Source organism: Lissotriton vulgaris, chromosome 3_1, assembly GCF_964263255.1.
Source record: "Lissotriton vulgaris chromosome 3_1, aLisVul1.2, whole genome shotgun sequence".
NCBI classification, from domain to species: Eukaryota; Metazoa; Chordata; class Amphibia; order Caudata; family Salamandridae; genus Lissotriton; species Lissotriton vulgaris.
Window position 1 is genome coordinate 1,332,424,735 of NC_141689.1, and position 19,266 is coordinate 1,332,444,000.

Sequence of the window (19,266 nt, forward strand, 5' to 3'; positions counted from 1 at the left end):
ATCAGATGGCGGGCCTGCTCAGCAGGCACAGCCACTAGATGCACGAGTGGGAGATAGATCTATCAGTACTCCAGCCTTACTTCCAAAGGTGGGGTCATCCAGAGATAGACCTGTTCGCCACAAAGGAGAACGCAAAATGCCAAAGCTTCGCCGCCAGGTTCCCACCACGTTTCTAGAACTGTCCGTGGTACCGCATCAAAGGCTACATTTCACACCCAGCCTTCTGACGCAGAGCCATGGCGACATTCAGCACCCAGATCCGCAACAGCTCAACCTGGCGATCTGGATCCTGAAGTCCTAGAGTTTGGCTACCTAAACTTACCTCCCGACTGTATGGACATCATTCGGGAGGCGAGGAAGCCCACTACTAGAGCCTGCTATGCGGCAAAATGGAAGTGGTTTGTCATTTATTGTGCGGACCACAACATCAACCCGTTGGATGCTTCTATTCAGAACATCATCTGTTACCTTTTCCATCTGTACAAGTGTAATCTGGCCTATGCTTCCATTCGCATTCATCTGTCTGCAATGGCCGCTTATCTCCAAAATAGGCAGCACCTCTCACCCTTCAGGGTGCCTGCCATCAAGGCTTTTTTGGAAGGCCTCAAATGAGTCATTCCGCCACGGACTCCACCAGCTCCTGAGTGGAACCTCAATGTGGTCCTTACCAGGCTGATGGGTCCTCTCTTTGAACCACTGCATTCCTGCGAGATTCAGTTCTTGACATGGAAAGTGGCTTTCCTCATAGCAATTACATCGCTACGGAGGGTTAGTGAATTGCAGGCCCTCACAATCCAAGAGCCTTTTATCCAAATTCATTCCAACAGGGTGGTGCTCCGCACTAACCCTAAGTTTCTACCCAAGGTTGTGTCTTAATTCCACATCAACCAAACAATCGAATTACCTGTTTTCTTTCAAAATCCCTCCTCCCCGGCGCCTGTAGCAGCTGCAGTATTCACATATACTCATAGCATGGTCATCATTCACTGAGTTTCACTCCGTCTTGGCAGCAATGGCTAAAAACAATCTGGGGATGGAGTCGATGCCCATGCGCACTGTAGTCCTGGGGAGGAGCCACCTATCTCGTGATACTTCGAAGACTCTTCCAGGACAACAATGTGCAATCATCCGGACCCAACACTAGGCAGCGATCTATGCACAGATATGAATGTCAGCAGCCCTACATGCCAAGAACAGATGCATACTGGTAAGTAGCATATTCGATTTAGAAGCTCGTAGTTGCCGAAATAACATCTGAATCATTGTTGTACCGGAGACGACTGCCACGGGGTGTATGGACACCTTTGTGGAGCAGCTGGTTATTGAACTGTTCGGCAGGGAGACCTTCACGCAGGGCTTTGTGGTCGAGCGTGCTCACAGATCGTACAATCCTCGGCCGGGCCTCCCCCTGCGGCCCATTATTGCTAGGCTTATGAACTTTAGGGACAGAGAAGCAGCTTTGAAATCGGCCCGCAACGCGGGCGACGTCAGCTGGCAGGGAAACAAACTGGCTTTTTTCCCCATACTTCACCGTTATGGTTCAGGAGGCGAGGCGCAAGTACAATGGAGTCAAGGCCACTCCAAGAAATCTGGGTCTCCGGTATGGCATGTTGTATTAAGTCAGATTGAAGGTTGATGTGGACGGTAAGCCTCGCATATTTGACACTCCAACGAAGGCGCAGGAATTTTGTCAGTACTATAAGAAAAATTGTTCGGGGTCTCCAGTGGAGCCGCTCCCATCTTCTCCATCCCCAGTGCCTCGCAGGACAGTGTTGAACTTTTCTCTCAAACGGGGACTGGCTGAATCCTTTCGTTTTTTGATTTGTACAACTCTGCTGCATTGTATTCATGCTCGTTCACTCCTTAGGTTTGCTTTTTCCTACATACAATTGCAATTTTTCTAATGCCCGATCGGCGTGGCGTTGCCACCTCCTATGGTGTATACCACTTTGCTCTTAGCTGATATGTTCTTACTATTCTGTGCTTGTTTGGTTCTTGAACTAAGTGTATTATGTTCATTGCGCAGATATTTCGGTTGTCGGGGAAGGGTTTGCCTCTTATGTGGGTTTGGAGGCTGGGTGGTGGGTGGAGGGGGGGTTGGTTGTTTAGATTTTGCGATTTTTGCTGGAATATTGGTTGTGGTGCGAGCTTGCGGCAAGTGTTGGAAGTGCATTGCAGTACAGGGGGGTTACCACCTTCACTATGGTAAGGTTGGGACAGCAGCCCGGTCCCTCCGGGCTTACTATGATATCATGGAATGTCAGGGGGCTAAACGATAACAGGAAGCGCAGACCAGTCCTTAATTATGTTGTTAGGCACCACGCTGATGTAGTGTTTCTTCAGGAAACTCATCTGTTCGGGTCGGACCACTCTTCCATGGTCGCGGGCTGGGGCACCCACAGATACTTCTCCAATTATAGTCGGCATGCCTGGGGAGTAGCGATATTAATACACTAGCGAATCCCCTTTGCGTTGCATAAAAAAGTGGTTGATCCAGATGGACGTACGCTACTTGTCACTGGCTCGTTATTGGGGCACTAAGTCACTATTGTAGGAGTATATGGCCCTAACACTGATTCCCCATCCTTTTTCCATGACCTTCAGGTCCGGCTTTTGTCCCATGATCCCGGGCTTTTGATATTGGGTGGGGATTTCAATTTATTATTGGACCCGTCCAGAGACAGTACTTCCCTTGCCCCTGACACCAAACCCCGTGCCCGGTAGACTCTCAAAGACATATGTTCGCATTTTTCCTTAATTGATGTCGAGCGACGTTTTAACTCCTCCCTCCCGAACTTCACAAACTATTTATTCAGGGTTTCACAATACATGGACCAGGATAGATTATTGGTTGGTTTCTCCCGAGGTGGCGGGCTTGATGGACGATCTTCTTATCCTTCCCCGCACACTTTCGGACCACTCTCCTGTTATTCTTTGCCTGAAGGTTCCTAGACCGGGTGGTTACGAACGTCAATGGCGCTTCCCCGGTACCGCATTGTTGGATTCAGTCTTTTGTGAAGAAGCTCGGCAGGCGATTGAAGAGTATTTTGAATTGAACACTGGGACAGTTTATACCTGGGGGGTCCTCTGGGAAGGTTTCAAGGCCTATATGAGGGGAGTCTGTATTGCCAAGCATGCTGGGGTTCAGCGGGACCTCCGTTCAGACCTTGGTCGCATCGAGGGAGACATCACTATACTTGATCGGGAGCTTCTACTCGAGGCTTCAGCCTCCGGTGAGGCCAAACGCCTGGCCCTGATGCTTGAATTCAAGGAGGCAGCTGATCGTGAACTACTCTTTCTTAGCAAAAGATGCTCTGCGCGATGCTACGGTGAGGGTGAGAGCCCGGGTAAGGTATTGGCACAAACTTTGCGCCCCCCTCGCAACTCCACCTACACCACAGAGGTGGCTGTGCCACATGGCGACTTGCTCCACTCTACCCCAGAGATCTGCGAGCATTTTCTCTCCTACTATTAAACATTATACACTTCCAAAGTCACTGGTGATATGCGGGCACAGGGAGAATACCTATCTGAAATTGCGCTGGTGTACTTAGAAAAGTATATGCAAGATTTCCTGTCCGTTCCTATCTCCCAGGACAGCATCATTGAGGCCATCAACGCATTGCGGGGCTCCTCTGCTCCTGGCCTGGACAGCTTCTCGGACGATTTCTACAAGTCCTACAAAGATATATTAGTCCCGAGGCTTGTCGAGGTCTATGCGGAATCGCTTGGGTCCGAAATCCTCCACCCGACGTTTAGGGAAGCGGTCATTATTGTTCTTCCCAAACCGAGAAGAGATCCTACAATGTGCGGTTCTTACAGGCCGTTGTCATTGTTAAACACGGACTATAAAATTCTGGCCAAGGTCATCGCAATACGGTTGTCATTGCTTATGGAATCCATTATTGCTCCGGCCCAGTCTGGTTTTGTCCCCCATAGATCCACCTCCCTTAATCTTCGCACTTTATTCACGGTATTACACAGGATTGACCCTGCCACACCAGCGGCTGCTGTCCTTTTAGATGCTGAAAAGCATTAGACTCCCTCGAGTGGCCCTTTTTCTTGTCTGTGATGCGACGCATGGGCATGCCGGAATGCTTTATCTCCACAGTAGCTCTTTTATACACCCAGCCTACCGCCAGGTTGCGCCTGAATGGTACGCTTTCTGAATCATTCATCTTATCTTGCGGTACTAGACAGGGCTGCCCTTTGTCTCCTTTATTATTCGTCCTCGCGATGGACCCTTTAGTCCGTCACTTTCAGGAAAAGCACCTATACCGCGGTCTTGAGTTTCGCACGGGTCCCCTATTGGTTTCGCTTTACGCGGACGATACCATTCTGTATGTTCGAATGCCTCACCTGAACTTGGAACCCTTGATAGTGGAGATTAAGCGATTCGGAAAATTCTCTGGCCTTAGTATTAACTGGCATAAGTCTGTCATCTTCCCGCTTACGACTGGTACTACTACATGGCCTTGCGAGTTCCCGCTCGAATGGTGTGATGATGAGGTTAAATATCTTGGGGTTTATGTTCACCTTGATACCGCCACCATAATTAGGCTGAATTATGGCAGAGCCATTGACACCCTGGAGTCCCAAATCTCAAAATGGCTACGCCTACTCCTATCAATGGCGGGTAGAGTCACCATAATCAAAATGGTGGTGCTCCCCCGTTTCGTATATTTATTTAACAATATTCCCATACCCCTTACCAAAACTTTCTTCATGCAGCTACGCTCATTGCTGCTGCGCCTTGTCTGGTCGGATAAGACATTTCAAGTTTGCTGGCGAACTTTGACCTTACTGTACGAGAGGCAGGCTTTGGAGTTCCTGATTTTCATTTGTATTACCTCATAGCACAATGCTGCTATGCACATATGTGATTTCACCCCGATGCTCGTATCCCATACGCTAAAGCGGAGGCCGACTTGGTCCATCCACGCCTTCTGTCTCATATCCTGCCCACTGATTTCCCGCTGGATCCCCGGGACATTCAAACTGTATCCACCACATGTTGGGCATGGATCCAATTGCGAAGACTGCTTGGGCTCTACCTGCTTTTATTCTCCCGAATTGCCCCTGTCCAACCCTTCTTTGTTTCCAATCACAGGCGAAATTCTAGTCCAGTGAACCCTAGAAAAGTTTCACATCCGCACAGTGGGTAATCCGTTCCCAGACGGCCATGTTTTTTCCGTGACCGAAGAGACCCGATTTGCGGATCACACTTTTATAGATTCTTTTGTCATGAAAAGGGTCCACTCAATGCTTTGTGCCACTTTCGCATCCTTTCCTGCGGCCCCTGACCCTACTCCCCCACTGACACTGTTGATACAAAGCTCCACTGGGGCACACTTGGTCTCCAAACTTTACAAGCAATGTGGAATGTCCAGGCCTGTGTCTGATACTAAGGTGCGGACAGCCTGGGAGGAGCACCCTGGTAAACCTATTGCAGATCATCAATGGGAATGGTGCTGTAGGGTTGCCAAGGAGGTTTCACTAAACAACAGACACAAGTTGCTACATTTTAAATTCCTTCGCAGGATATATTACACGCCTGCCCGCTCTCACAGACTTGACCCCATTAGGCCACATCACTGTCCGAAATGCTTTTCTCCCTACGCTGACTTTCCCCATCTTGCCTGGAAGTGCCCCAGAATACACCAGTATTGGTTAGCAGTTCACGCCATGTTGGGGGATATTTAGTCCATGCAACTGCAGCCCACCACGGAGATCGCATTGTTAGGCTATACAGCGAACTTCCCCCCGAAGGTCAGGAAACTGCCAGCTCTGGGTTTCCTGCTGGCCAAGCGCGAAATTGCTTTATTATGGGGCAGTAAGAGGGTCCCCACTTTGCAGTCTTGGCTCCGCAGCCTAGCTTACTGTAATGTTAACTGTGAAGAATACTCCACCTTGATACCCAGTGCCTCCTGCCCTGTAGATATTTGGGGACCATATCGGGACTATGTTGACAGAAAGAGGGCTGAGCAGGATTCGGCGGCTTCTAGCGGCATCTCACCTGAGGGCATTGGTTGAGTGCTCACCTCTGGTTGAGTATTGGCCCCCCGTTCACCCCTGCTGATTGTTATGCCAGAATGGATTGCCCTGTGCGAGATCTCATGATTGATGCTACTATTGTTGCTCATGCAATGTATGTATGTCACTACTTGCCAGTCATATTGTACCTCCCTCTTTTTCACACTTATTGGATTATGATTGTCAATTATGTGCAATGCTCCTATCTGTAAGAGACATGTTGCCTTTATTGCTGCAATTACCACTGTAAAGCCTATTCCTTTAATATGCAAAAATCTGAAAATAAAAGTAAAAACATATATATTTTTTTAAATCATACATTATCCTCTGTGGTCGCTCGAAATCACTAATCACACGCTATCTTTGCTGGTACTTAAGCAGCACTATAACCAATCTGTATCTTTGAGGAGACTTGAACATCACTATAATTGCACACACTCTTGGTGGGGACTTGAATAGCTTTATGGTCACACACTATCTCTATGGGGACTTGAACATTCCTATATTTACACATAATTTACGTGTGGACTCGATCATCCTAATCCTCTCATTCGTCCTGTTTGGAGAATTGAATATTGTGTTCTTGCAACATTTCAGGTAAGAGTTTAACACAATTTTTTCACACACTATCTCTATGGGGTCTCAAAAATCACATTAATCACACATTATCCTCTGTGGTCGCTTGAAATCACTTTAATCATACGCTATCTTTGTTGGTACTTAAGCAGCACTATAACCAATCTCTATCTTTGTGGAGACTTGATCATCACTATAATTGCACACACTGTTGGTGGGGACTTGAAAAGCTTTATGGTCAAACACTTGGTGGGGACCTGAACATCATTATAATCACTCACTATCTCTGCGGGGACTTGAACATCGCTTGAACTTGAACACCGCTATACTTACGCACTATCTCTGTGGGGACTTTTGCATTCCTATACTCACACATTTATGTGTGGACTTGAACATTCTTATCCTCACATTCTTCCTGTTTGAAGAATTTAATACAGTGTTCTTACAATATTTCTGGCAGGAATTGAACACTAGCCCTATGGAGATTTAAATATCATATTAATTACACATTATCTTCTGTTGGCAGTTGAAAATCACTATAATCACAATCTGTCTTTGTGGGGACTTGACCCCAAAAATCCTTGCTCAGCCCCACGCTCTTCAGCATCTACATGGCCCCCCTCGCCGCCATTGTCAGACAGTATGGGCTCAGCATAGTACCCTACGCCGACGACACCCAGTTTATCCTCTCCCTCACAAAGAATCCCAAAGACACCATACTCTGCTTCCAGGAAGGAATGACCGACCTCGCAGTCTGGATGAACAACAGCTGCCTGAAGCTCAAATTGGAGAAGACAGAGGTCCTCGTCCTCGGACCCTCCACTGCCTGGGACAACACCCGGTGGCCTTCCGCCTTCTGAAACCCACCCACTCCACCGGACCACGCCCGAAACCTCGGCATCATGCTAGACTCCTCACTCACCATGACCCACCAGATCAACAACGTTGCCTCCACCTGCTTCAACTCCTTCTGCATCCTGCGCAAGACCTTAAAGTGGATCCCCCCTGAATGCAGAAAGGTCGTCACCCAAGCACTCATAACCAGCAGACTGGACTAAGGCAACGTCTTCTACACCGGAATCAACAGAACCCTGCTAGACAAGCTCCAAACCATCCAGAACACCGCAGCCAGACTCATCCTGGGAACCCCTCGACAAGAGCACATGACCCAGCACCTACGAGACCTCCATTGGCTCCCCGTCGAGAAGAGAGTAACCTTCAAGCTATTCACGCATGCCTACAAATCCCTCCACAACATCGGACCTAAATACCTCAGCAGGTCTCCTTCCATGTACCCAGAAGGAACCACCGCTCCGCCGACCTCACCCTGGCAGAAACCCCACACACCCGCAGAACCAGAGCAAGCGGTAGAGCCTTCTCATACGTCGCAGCAAAGACCTGGAACGAACTCCCAGTCAACATCAGATGCTCCCCTGCTTTGCACACTTTCAGGAAGAACCTCAAGACCTGGCTCTTCGGCTGATTCTGTGTGTAGATATGAACATCACTGTAATAAGCCACTATCTTTGTGGGGACTTGAAAAAGTTTAACTTCACACTCCATCTACAGGAGGGCTATACCAGTCATGTATTGCACACTCTATGTGGAGGCTTGAACTTGCCTATAATCATATACTATCTCTGTTTGGACATGAACATCATTATCTTCAAAACACTCTCTCTCTGTGGAGATTCGAACACAATCCTCTTCACAAGCTTTTTCTATGGGGACATGAACATCATTTTACTCACTGAATATCTTTGTAGGGATTCGGACATGATTACCTTCATACTCCATTTCTGTGAGGACTTGAACATTCTTATAATCATACACTATTGTTGAAATAAGTAAGGATCCACCAGTCCTGTTGGGTGTAATTAAGATCCTTATTCTAATCGGGCACCAACCATGGAGGGCAGTGTTTTCCTCCAACTCTCCTGCTACAACTGCTTGCCTTAGAACCCTTACATGTGGTCATTCTAAGATGACCTATGATAATTGGAATCACCACCCTTCAACACTCCAAGGCCATTACAACACATACCCCACCTAAAACAAATCAGAAGGGAAACAAAAGCAGCTAAGCTAAATAAAACTGAATAACACAAGTAATCCTATAGTCAAGATACCCTCACATGAGAAATAACAAGGAGGCTAGTTATAAGAGTTCACCAAAAAGAACAGCAGATAATCTTCACACACTGGTTAATGGTTGCTGATGTCACTGATGGTCTTAGACATATTGGTCAGTAATCACCAGTACTACATAATTATCCCACCACTTGGGTTTCACATGCCCCCTTCCACCAGTGCTTCGAGGGGCTGAGTCAACAGTTACATTGTCAGGATGACAACCCTAATCAGTGGTGTCCGCACCAGCTCTTGACCACATCAGTGACTTCACCAAGCGGGACATCCTCCATACATTTCCATTGTTCAACTTGACCACATTTTTCATAACTTTCTTGATTATGAAAGGGCCCATTTGGTTAGATTCTCCTTTCCTCACACATCCTGGTTTCCTAACCAGAACTTTCTCCCCAACATCCCATACTTTGTCCTTGGTGCAGTTCCTCAGGTCATACAAAAGCGTATAGTTCCCCTGATATTTTTCCTTAGCCATCAGCCTCTCCTTTTGAGTTCACTCAAATCCTCACCTCGCACCTGTTCATCCTTCGTCCCTTCCCTTACAACCATGCCGGGTTCAACTTTCTATTGCCAACAGGACCTCTCATCCAGGAGAACGGCGATTTTAATGTGACTGAATTAGGTGTATTCCGATGGACCAACCACACCTCATTCAGAACCAATGCTAAAAATCACTTTCCGCACCCAGGTTTTCACCACACAGTTCATTCACTCCGCGAGACCATTGTCCTGTGGAGAATACAGTGCTGTCTTTAGATGTGTGATGGACAGAGTGCTGAAAAATGTTAATCTTGTGAGGAGTTAATTGAACGCCACTGTCGGTTATAAGCTCGTGTGCAATACCTTCACGAAAGAATTCCTCATTAAAGAAGTTGATCACCACCCTGGTGTCAATGGTACACACACACACTTCTTCACAAACCACATAGACATCTAATCAACCATAAGAATCACATATTGTTTTAAGTGAGGCAAAAGGTGGAATGGGCCAGTAACGCAAACTCACTTTTGTCCAAGGTTCAATGGGACTTATACCTGAGATAAAGGAGCCTTGGAGACAACGTTGCTTTTATCACTTCTTGCACATGAATCACAGACTTTAACAACACCCTCCACCTGTCCATCTCAACCAGGCCACTAATACCACTCTCTCATGCTGGATTTAGGGAGGATTCTCCCCAAGTGACTCATATTTTATCTCTCCACGCCGTGGGCGGAACCAAACTATTTCTCCTGTACTGTTCGCCACCAACCCAACTGAGTTAATTTCTCACTTTGCAATACCCTCTAATCCTCTGAGAGTGTCTTATAATATGGCCATCCCTTAACAATGTACTCCTTGAGCTCTTTTGCAATGTTGTCTCTCTCTCACAGCTTCTCTTTCCCTCTCCTGCAGTGCACTCTCACAAATGAAACTGACTGGGTGGGAATTGTTAACCTCCACTTCCAACAACTTGTTGCCTGACTCCCCATCCACTGGTAGCCAGGATAAGCAAACAGTAATCACACTTTTAGAACCAAAAATCTACTCCTCTTGGAAATTAAACTCACATAGACCCTCCATCTACCTTTTAATGTGAGGAGTCCGCTCATCATCCTTTCAGTTGGAAAACTTATGAACCAATGGCCTGTGATCAAACTGAACAGTAAATAGTTTTCCCAACAGATAAAACCTAGTGTCTAAATTTCCACCTACACGCCAAGGCCTCCCTCTCTATCACAGAGCAGTTTTCTTCTTCACCCCTCAGTGCTTGTGATGCAAATGCCACCACTCTATCCCCCAAACATCTTTCTGCGAGAGCACCATCCCCAAGCCTTCAAGACTAGCATCAGTGGTCAATATGGTTCTATTTCTAGCATCAAAATGCCCAAATGTAGGCAATACGCTGATGTGTCTTTTAATGGACTCTAAAGCTCTTCCGCAATCCTCACATCATTCAAACTTGGCAACATTTTTCAATAACATCCTAATAGACTGAGCCAACACAGAGAAATTGGACTTGAATTTGGAATAAGACTCAGCCGGACCAAGTAAATATTTCACTTGATCCTTGTCCGACAGTGCTGGTGCCCTAATGATGGAATCCGCCAGTTCAGCCTTAGGCTTAAATCCCTCTGCCGATATTGTGTGACCCAAATAAGAACCCCAGTGACACAGAACTTGCATTATTCTTTTTTCATGTCAAACCCACTCCAGCCAACATTCTCAACACATCCAATAAGATTCCATTGTGCTCCTCACCATTGTTCCCTTATATCAGGATATCCTGGAAGAAAAGTATGTTGTTGACCCCCTCCAGCACCTTCTTCATAATCCTCTGGACGCATGCTGCCGCAGACGCCAGCCCAGAAGGCATCCACACAAAAGGATAAGCCCCCAGAGGCGTTACAAAAGAAGTTAGGTGCCCAGACTCATCGTACTTTTTGACCTGATGATAGGTACATGTAAGATCTTCCACTCTAAAAACGTTAGCCTCCCCCAGCATAACCTGGGCTCCAGAAATACTGGAAAGCAGCTGATGTTAAACCTAAATAGGTTTAAGATTGTGAAGATCCACACACATGGACAATTGTTTCCCACCATCCTTGGGTACCAAAACAAGGCGCAAGCCACTCAGAGTATTCAATCTCTTAAATTATTCCACCTTTGACCAACCTGCCAATCTCAAATTTCAAAAGTTCAAGCATACAGTTAGGGACCTTCCTCTACTTATGAACACATGGAACTGGATTCCCCTTTAGAATAATCTCATGTTCGAAGTTCTTGAGGAGGCCCAACTTGTCCTTAAGCACTCTGGGAAATTCTGAGACAATGTCTTCATTCCCCAGTTCCGGTGAGACCAACATAACTGAATGTGCAGCATATTTCCATGTCATATTGGTGTCGCCACGCCAACAAATTGTCCCCACGTTTTGCAATGTACACTTTGCCAACAGTTTCTTTGCCTTCAGTGGAGATCCTCCTAACAAAATAACCCAACAAATCAATTTTGGACCCTCCATAACTCACAGGATTCATATCTGGTGAAAACAGGCTTACTTCCTCACCCCCAAACTCCCTCTACCAATGCTTAACATTGTATAAGGTGAACCCGAATTTGCCAATACCAACCCATCTTTATCAGCCAATTTGATATGACATTCTGGAGTCTTCAAATGACCGACACCCACTTCACTAGTATCAGATTTTATGGTCAGCACCATTCTACTTGCATCCTCTGCGATTTAAACCACACTTTGTAATTGACTCCCCTCTCCCTTGCATGCCTGGGCATAGTGACCCTTCTCGCCACACTTGCGGCTCACCGAATTCCAAGCATAACATTGCGTGCTGTTCGTCGAATGACCAGGATTACCAATACGATCGCATTTCATTCTGGAAAATGTGCCTTCTTTGTTACCACTATTTTGTTTCACTTCACTCTTCGATTTCTCACCTTCCAACTTGACTTTAACCGCAAAGCCCCCACTACTTCACACACAGCAGAGTCCTTTGCATCACTCAAGGATGTGGAGGGCACAGCGTGCATCTCTCGGACCCTAATGTTGGTACTCTCCATACACACAACAGTGGTAACAGTTTCCTTCAAATCTGGGTTCTTGCCCAACAACTTCTCTTGGTCCCTTTTTATTATTTGTCCATCTTACTAACTGGTCCCTAATTAAGGAATCAGTCAAAGGGCCAAATTTACAAGCACATGCTAAGAGTTCGCAAACAAGCTTCATAATTCCAACTTTTGTTCTTCCCTTGTAATCTGGAAAATAATTTATGGTGCTCCAACACTACAATGATCCTTGCCTCAAAATGCTTTTCCAACATAAGAACTGACATTAAATACATCATCAACATCTCCTTCAGCATTGACAACACTGCTTGTTTCCTGGCCGCTGTGAACTCGCCCCACCTCCAATTACAAACAGATACAAATCAAAAAGGTTCTTCCATCTTTTAAACAAAATTACTGGTTTACCCCTATCCGAGTGAAAAGGCACGATGACATTTCAACTGTTTAAACAATTAAACTTTCCAGCGTATACACCTAGCCCTGTGCTCAATACATGTGTGTTGAAAAATTGATTGCCAAAAGTTGCTTGGAACTCACATTCACCTGGCAGCACTAGAACAAAGGTGTGCTCATCAGCTGGTTGACAAGGGTGCCAATTCAACTTAAGGCCCACATACACACACACATAGTTAAATAATTAAATAATTTGCCACCCAATGAACATCACTGTACAATCAACCAGGATGTAATGCACTAAGGGCCACATGTATGTACCTTTTTTAAGGTCGCAGCAAACGGGCCGTTTGTGACTGGAAAAAAAGGCTTTTCCTATGTACACCCTATTTGCAAATCGGTAACCTATTACCGAATCGCAAATAGGATTTGCAATTCATTGTTAGGAAGGGGCATGTTTACGGCATCCCTTCTAAATATTGAATTGCAGCGGTATGTAAGAATGTTTTGCAACCAAAATGCAGTCGCAAAAAGCACCACTTCTGTGGGTATCATGACACACGAGCCATATGCAGTCATCAGAACTACTTAAGCATCATCACTCACCATCCCTATTCGGGTATTAAGATTTCATGGCATTCCCATGAAGATATTTTCTAATTGCTGCTTGATCACATTGCTTGATTCCATCCCTTAATGTCTCTGTTAGCTAATATCACCTGCAATTTTGAGCACTGAAAAATGTGTGAAATGCTGTGTCAACTGAATTTCTGTAAGTATTATATATGGTGTTTTCTAACACATTATTAGCATTAGACATCTTTTGTGTACCCCTAGGATATGTGCAGCACCTTATACACTAATAGATTTTTCTGCATGTTACGGATAAAATAAACATTTAGCCATGCGCCTTTGACTGTATTCGATCACTAATAACAAATATGGAATAGGTCCTCACAAGGATGGCAACACATGTTGAAGTCCCCAGAAGGAGGCACTATTAAACAACAATATATTTGTTACTTGGAAGCAGAATCCTCAATGGCGATTTTTTTCTTAATATTTTTCTGTTTGTATGTTTTAAAATAATTGGGAAAGGATGGTCCCCACAAGGTAGATATCCACACATAGACCTCTGTTGTGGCTGTGTATGTAACCCCTCCCTACCCCCTCCCTCCCATCACTGCTTCCCTAGTGCGTGAAGCGCATGAGGTTGCAGTGCGCCGATCTCCTGGCATCAGCTGGAAGAGGCTGCTGTTCAGAGAGGCGCATCTCCTGGGAGGGATTGCATGTCAGACTGGCTGCACTGAAGCACACGACTCCCACCTACTCTTCCCTTCACCCCGCGACGCTACCCTGCTGTCATCGATTGAAGTCTTTCTTACACCAGCCGGAGAGGAGAGCTGCAGGGAGAGCAGAGGACGAGTGAAGGGCTATTCACCGGGTTAGCTGCTTTTGATTTCGTACCCTTTCCCCGTAGAATTTGATAAATGAAATAAAGAAGGACGTGGCTGTCCGCCCCGCGCCGCTGGCTACCGATTTTAGCCAGAGCTGCCCTTAGAACGGCAGAGACTTAAAGTCTGTGAAAAAGGGGGTATATGAAAGAGATAGGGAAGGAAGATGGAGAACAAGGGAGGGACAAAGAGAGGGTGGGACTCCGTATTCTTGGGTTAAGGGAAGACGGCAAGAAAATGGGTGCTGAGGTCGGAAGCGCATGAATGGAGGACTGACGATAACCGACCTCCCAAGCAAATGTACTCTCTGCTTTGCTAAGAAATAATAGCTTTTGTATCGGTGATGGGAATGCAGGCACCTGCTGCTCTGCAATGAATCAGCTTCTTTCAGACGTCGGAACAAGACGGGATGCAGAGGATGCTGTCACGGCTGCTCCTGCTTCTATGGCTGCTGCTGCTTCTGCCTGTCACTTCCCTTCAGCTAAGCGCATATCCATCCCCGATGCTTCAGGTAAATATTCAGAACTTCGTCTTTAGTTATTGGGTCACCTAATCGAAAATAATTGGTTCATTTATGGACTTTTTCGCCACTGACCTTGCATGAGCTTGAATGACTTGAAAGACATTAATAAAGGAAATGGAATTACAATGAAGACCCGCATTCAGATGCCAGATGGTAAAGCAAATTGTTCCTTTCTAAACTCTCGAGGTATGCCAGCCTTTCCGTCTCTGATTATGGCATTGAACTTCTTGAAGGGTTGGAGTGGAAGATGTTGCACCATTTTAGGAGGCTCTTAGTTTTTGTTAGTGTACCAAGCAAGTGGCCCACTCAAGGCAATTTGTAGGTGAAGAGAAGAGAATTTATTCATCAATGATGTCTGAGGGAGCTGTTTTACCTGATCGCTCCTCCCATTTGAGCTTAGATGTATCTCGTCTGGAAATTCCAGTGGTGAATGATGTACCGCAGATACAGGGTGAGGACAGAAGGTTCTGTGGAATTATAGGCTTTGCTGTTTCCTGCTGCGTATGTCTGGAAGCTGAGAGAGTGAGGCACTGCCTTAACTCGGAAAAGATCTGCATTGTACCCATCGTTGCCTGCCTGGTCAGTCTTTGCCTTTGTATTGCTGGTCTCAAATGGGTGTTTGTGGACAAGATATTTGAATATGACTCCCCTACCCACCTCGACCCTGGAAGAATAGGCCAAGACCACATTATTTTTGCTGACTTCAACATAGCATCTGCTGGAGAGCCTTCCTTCGTTCCCAGCAGTCATTTTCCAGTCACGAGCTCTGAGGCCGGTGTTCAAGTTACAGAACATGGAGAACCCTCCCTGACACCCTCAAATGCTTTCCATCTCCCCACTCGCCACAGCCATATTTTAACTTTTACACTGCTGCCCTCTGCCGATCCATCGGTGCCTCCACCTACACTAGATGCAAAGTTTCCTGAGACCACGACAGCCTCTCCCCTCCAGATCACAGAAACAAATCTGCAAGCTGCCAGTAAACACCGTAAGTCATGAAAAAAGGCATTACTTCTGTTTGTGTACTACTAAAGAATTACATACGTTAATGTGCGAATCTCTTTTTAATGACTGCATGGTTCTGTGAGAGAAAGCTTGTGATAAACACAGTTCTCTTATTTCCGTTTTTTCTGTTATATTACGTGCATACCTGCAACCATTTCTATTGATCTCTAGCAATGATGCACTGAGCCCGGCAACTCAATTAATCACACATCGACAACATTTCAAAGCGGTTAGAGCCAGCCAGCGGTGAAAGCAGTTATAATTTCCACACATTCGAATACAGCACATTTATTTTCATTTCTTCCCTCCGATATTGCTGTGCTCACGCCCAACAGTAAAATAATAGCTCAACCTTTTACTTTCCGCATTATGCTCTCTTAGACTGGAAGACATCTGCGAAAACAAAAACATTCGCTTGTATCTCTGAAATCAAGAGATAACAATTCTAGCCGATATTACCTCTTGACAGCACTTTACTCATTAAAATAGCAGTTGATATCCATTCTAAAATGCCGTGTTATCAATTAACCTGGGTAAATGTTTCCTCTAAGTAAAGAGTTAAATCGCAGTTCTTGTAAGCTTTGTTAGTAGCTGAATGCACAAGCATCAGTTAAACATTGGGATTGCTACCTGCTCGTGTTATCAAGCTGTATTATGTGCTAATGAGAGCGTTGCACATTGTTCTTACACATGGACTGCATGCAGCCTCCATGCAAAGGAGCTACAGTCTTTGCCATCCAGAGGTTCACTCGGCCTTCACGAGGGTGGCCCATGTATAAGTGTGATTTCGCACCTTAGACCAATAAAAAAATGCTCTACACTGCTCTGACGAAACGTTCATAGTAAGTCTATGAAAGTGGGCCACGCAGGGGCTATCTATACACGTGGGCCGTCTGTGGTGCTGACAAGCAAGTTCATGCTGTGTCCCCTGGATGGCTGCATAATAATACACATTAAAGAAGGCTACTCGACGTGTAACACATGAGGGGTCGACACATTATATCTGTGCGCAAATGGGTCACCCATGGGGCCTACACAAATAGGCTATAAGCATGGTGCTCAAATGACGACGATTGTTTGCAATATAGTGTTTTCAGCTCCTTGAATGCCTGCTCCTGTTTGAACATTTCAAATTATTTAAACAACAGCACAGTACAGATCTCCGATGTTCATCTGGAAAATTCATGTTTGTGTGTAGAGGACAAAGAATGGCTTCGAGCGATCTACATTGTGCCTATGATACAATAATACTACAGAATGTGCCCTCCACTGAGGAATATACAGTGTTCTTCCTCCACAAGTGGCACACTGTGCATTCCTCGTGGGTGGGTGGGTATTATGCCTGCACGGTAGTCCTTCACTCTGAGCCAGTCCCAGAGGTCTTTCTGCCCACTTGGCAGACACAAAGAACTTCACACAACTGCATAGTTGCCAACGGTCCCGTTTTTGCAGGGACATTCCCGGGAAGTTGGAGGCTGTCACGGGTAACATTGTTGCAGAAACTGTTCCTCTTTATTACACACAGGTACGCAAACAAGAACTTTTATCTGAAGCAGCCCTGTGCTACAAAAAGTCCCGGGAATTGTTTTCTCAAATGTGGGCAACTGTGCTGTTGATGTAAAAAAAGAACAGTGTACTCAAAAAGGAACTTGACACATAAGAGGATCATGCACCATGCCCTAAAGATTGCTTTTCGTTTAGCCCGCTATAGGGTTACATGGTCAGTTCAAAGACGAAGTCTGTACGCTGGGCTCACACAAAAGACTTATGAACTACAAAACTATGACTAGATGAGTACTGTGTGCTGCACGCACGAGAGGGTTGTGCTCTCTGACCCTACTAAAGTGTTACACACTGTGCTTGCAAATGATCTACACACCATGCCCGCATTAGAGCTGTAAAGATTTCCCAAACAAGACGTATGCGCTCTGTGCACATGCAGGAGTGCTACACACCCTCTATCAACCAGAGAACTGTTTCTAAACAGGGGTGCTGCGTATAGGGTCATAACGCAGGTCCCTGCCGCCGCGTACAGGGGCAAAACGAAGGACCCTGCCGCCTCTATACTTTCAGGGGGCTCCACACATTCAGAGGGGCCTTCATTGAGCTCAAGACCAATATACGTGTGATCTGGGAGACTCCGGGTTCCATCATGTTTTTTTTTAATTATTCCTCATTCTGCAATAGAGTGTAACTGGAGTTATCAGGGACCCACTTCTCTGATTTCTGTTCCTTTACGACCCTTGGGTAATGGGGTATTCACGCTTTCTGGTTTTCAGAGTGGAGTTCCCTTGTCTCCTTAACACCTTCAAAATCGAACTGGGGGAGCTGACCACCCTGGCCACTCACACAAGCACAATGTTTGTGTATCTTTTTTTTGCCATTGCATAATCATTGGAAATGTACGAACTTAACGTGTAATGGTCCAAGTGACCTATCAATTTACATACTGTGATCCTTCCCAAAGCTCCCAAAAGTTATATTTCTTGCTGGGTTTGCCTTTTCTGTCCCATTTATTTATCTTGTTTATAGAGGCCACCCATTCCAAGTGTGTGGGGGCAACCGGCTTTATCCACTTGATGCATAATTCCCTACGAGCTAATAATATCAGTATAAACAGAAGGTTCTGTTCTTTAAGTGTTAAAAAATTCACCCCTCTTGGCTATTGATCCCAAAAATAACAAGATCCATACTTAGTTATTGGCCTCCTCAATACTGTCTCTATGATTTTACTCACTTCCTGCCAGAAGCCATCGATCTGGGGGCACTGCCGGAACATATGTACATCGTCCGCACCTGCTAGTCCACATTTGAGACATACTTTCATATTTGTACCACTGAATTTAGATAACCGCTTTGGTGTCCAATAGGCTCTGTGGATGGTAAAGAGGTGATTTCTCCTTAAAGCAGCAGATTTCACAATTGCCCAGCATTTACCCATAGATACTTGCCACATATTTTGGAGATACAGCGACGGCAGTTCTTTCCCCCAGGTCGCCTCTGGAATTAGGAAGTTCTCCTCCCCTGCTGTAATAAGAACCCAATACCATGATGCTATTTCTTTTTTCATCTGAGAATTCTTTATCATGTTTGTTTCAATTGTCTTGTTTCCAGTATTTTTCTCTTTAATTGTTTTTGCCCAACTCGTGAGCTGGTAAAACTTAAATTTTGAAAGAGATGCATTTGTTTTTCTTGATATAGTTACCCAGTCAATTATCTTATTCTCCACCATAAGCTGGCCCCAAACTTGAAAACCTGCTGTTTTCAAAGGTTTAGCCAGATTGTCCTTGAGGCATTCTGGGGTTCCTGGGGAGTCCCAAATTGGGGTGAACTTACTATAATACTGAATGTTCAAAGTGCTCTTTATCTGGTACCAAAGTTTTGCCGCCGATCTTAACGTCTTCAATTTGATTTTTTTGAAGTACTTTGGATGTCCAAATTTAAATAGGAAGTGCCCAGTGTTTTCCGTCATTGCTTTAAGATGTTCTGGATATAGATCAAAGTTGCTTAACAGGATCCTCATATGCTTGAATTGAAAGGCCCTATAATATTCAAATACGTCAGGACT

At 45.5% G+C, this 19,266-nt stretch overlaps 1 protein-coding gene across 6 annotated transcripts in view; it reads left to right on the plus strand.

Moving 5' to 3' along the window:
- NRG1 (neuregulin 1) overlaps positions 1 to 19,266 on the plus strand; it is a 1,782,260-nt gene that overhangs the window by 710,735 nt on the left and 1,052,259 nt on the right. For 2 of the 6 annotated variants that reach the window (XM_086961806.1, XM_086961807.1), the window contains exon 1: positions 14,704 to 15,681. The exons of 2 other annotated variants lie outside the window; for them this stretch is intronic. In XM_086961806.1, coding sequence (XP_086817932.1) covers positions 15,042 to 15,681 — 640 coding nt within the window. In that variant the 5' untranslated portion in view covers positions 14,704 to 15,041. Of the gene's footprint in view, positions 1 to 13,950; positions 15,682 to 19,266 lie in introns of those variants that run through there. 2 more of the 6 variants (XM_086961805.1, XM_086961810.1) reach the window with 2 other exon arrangements.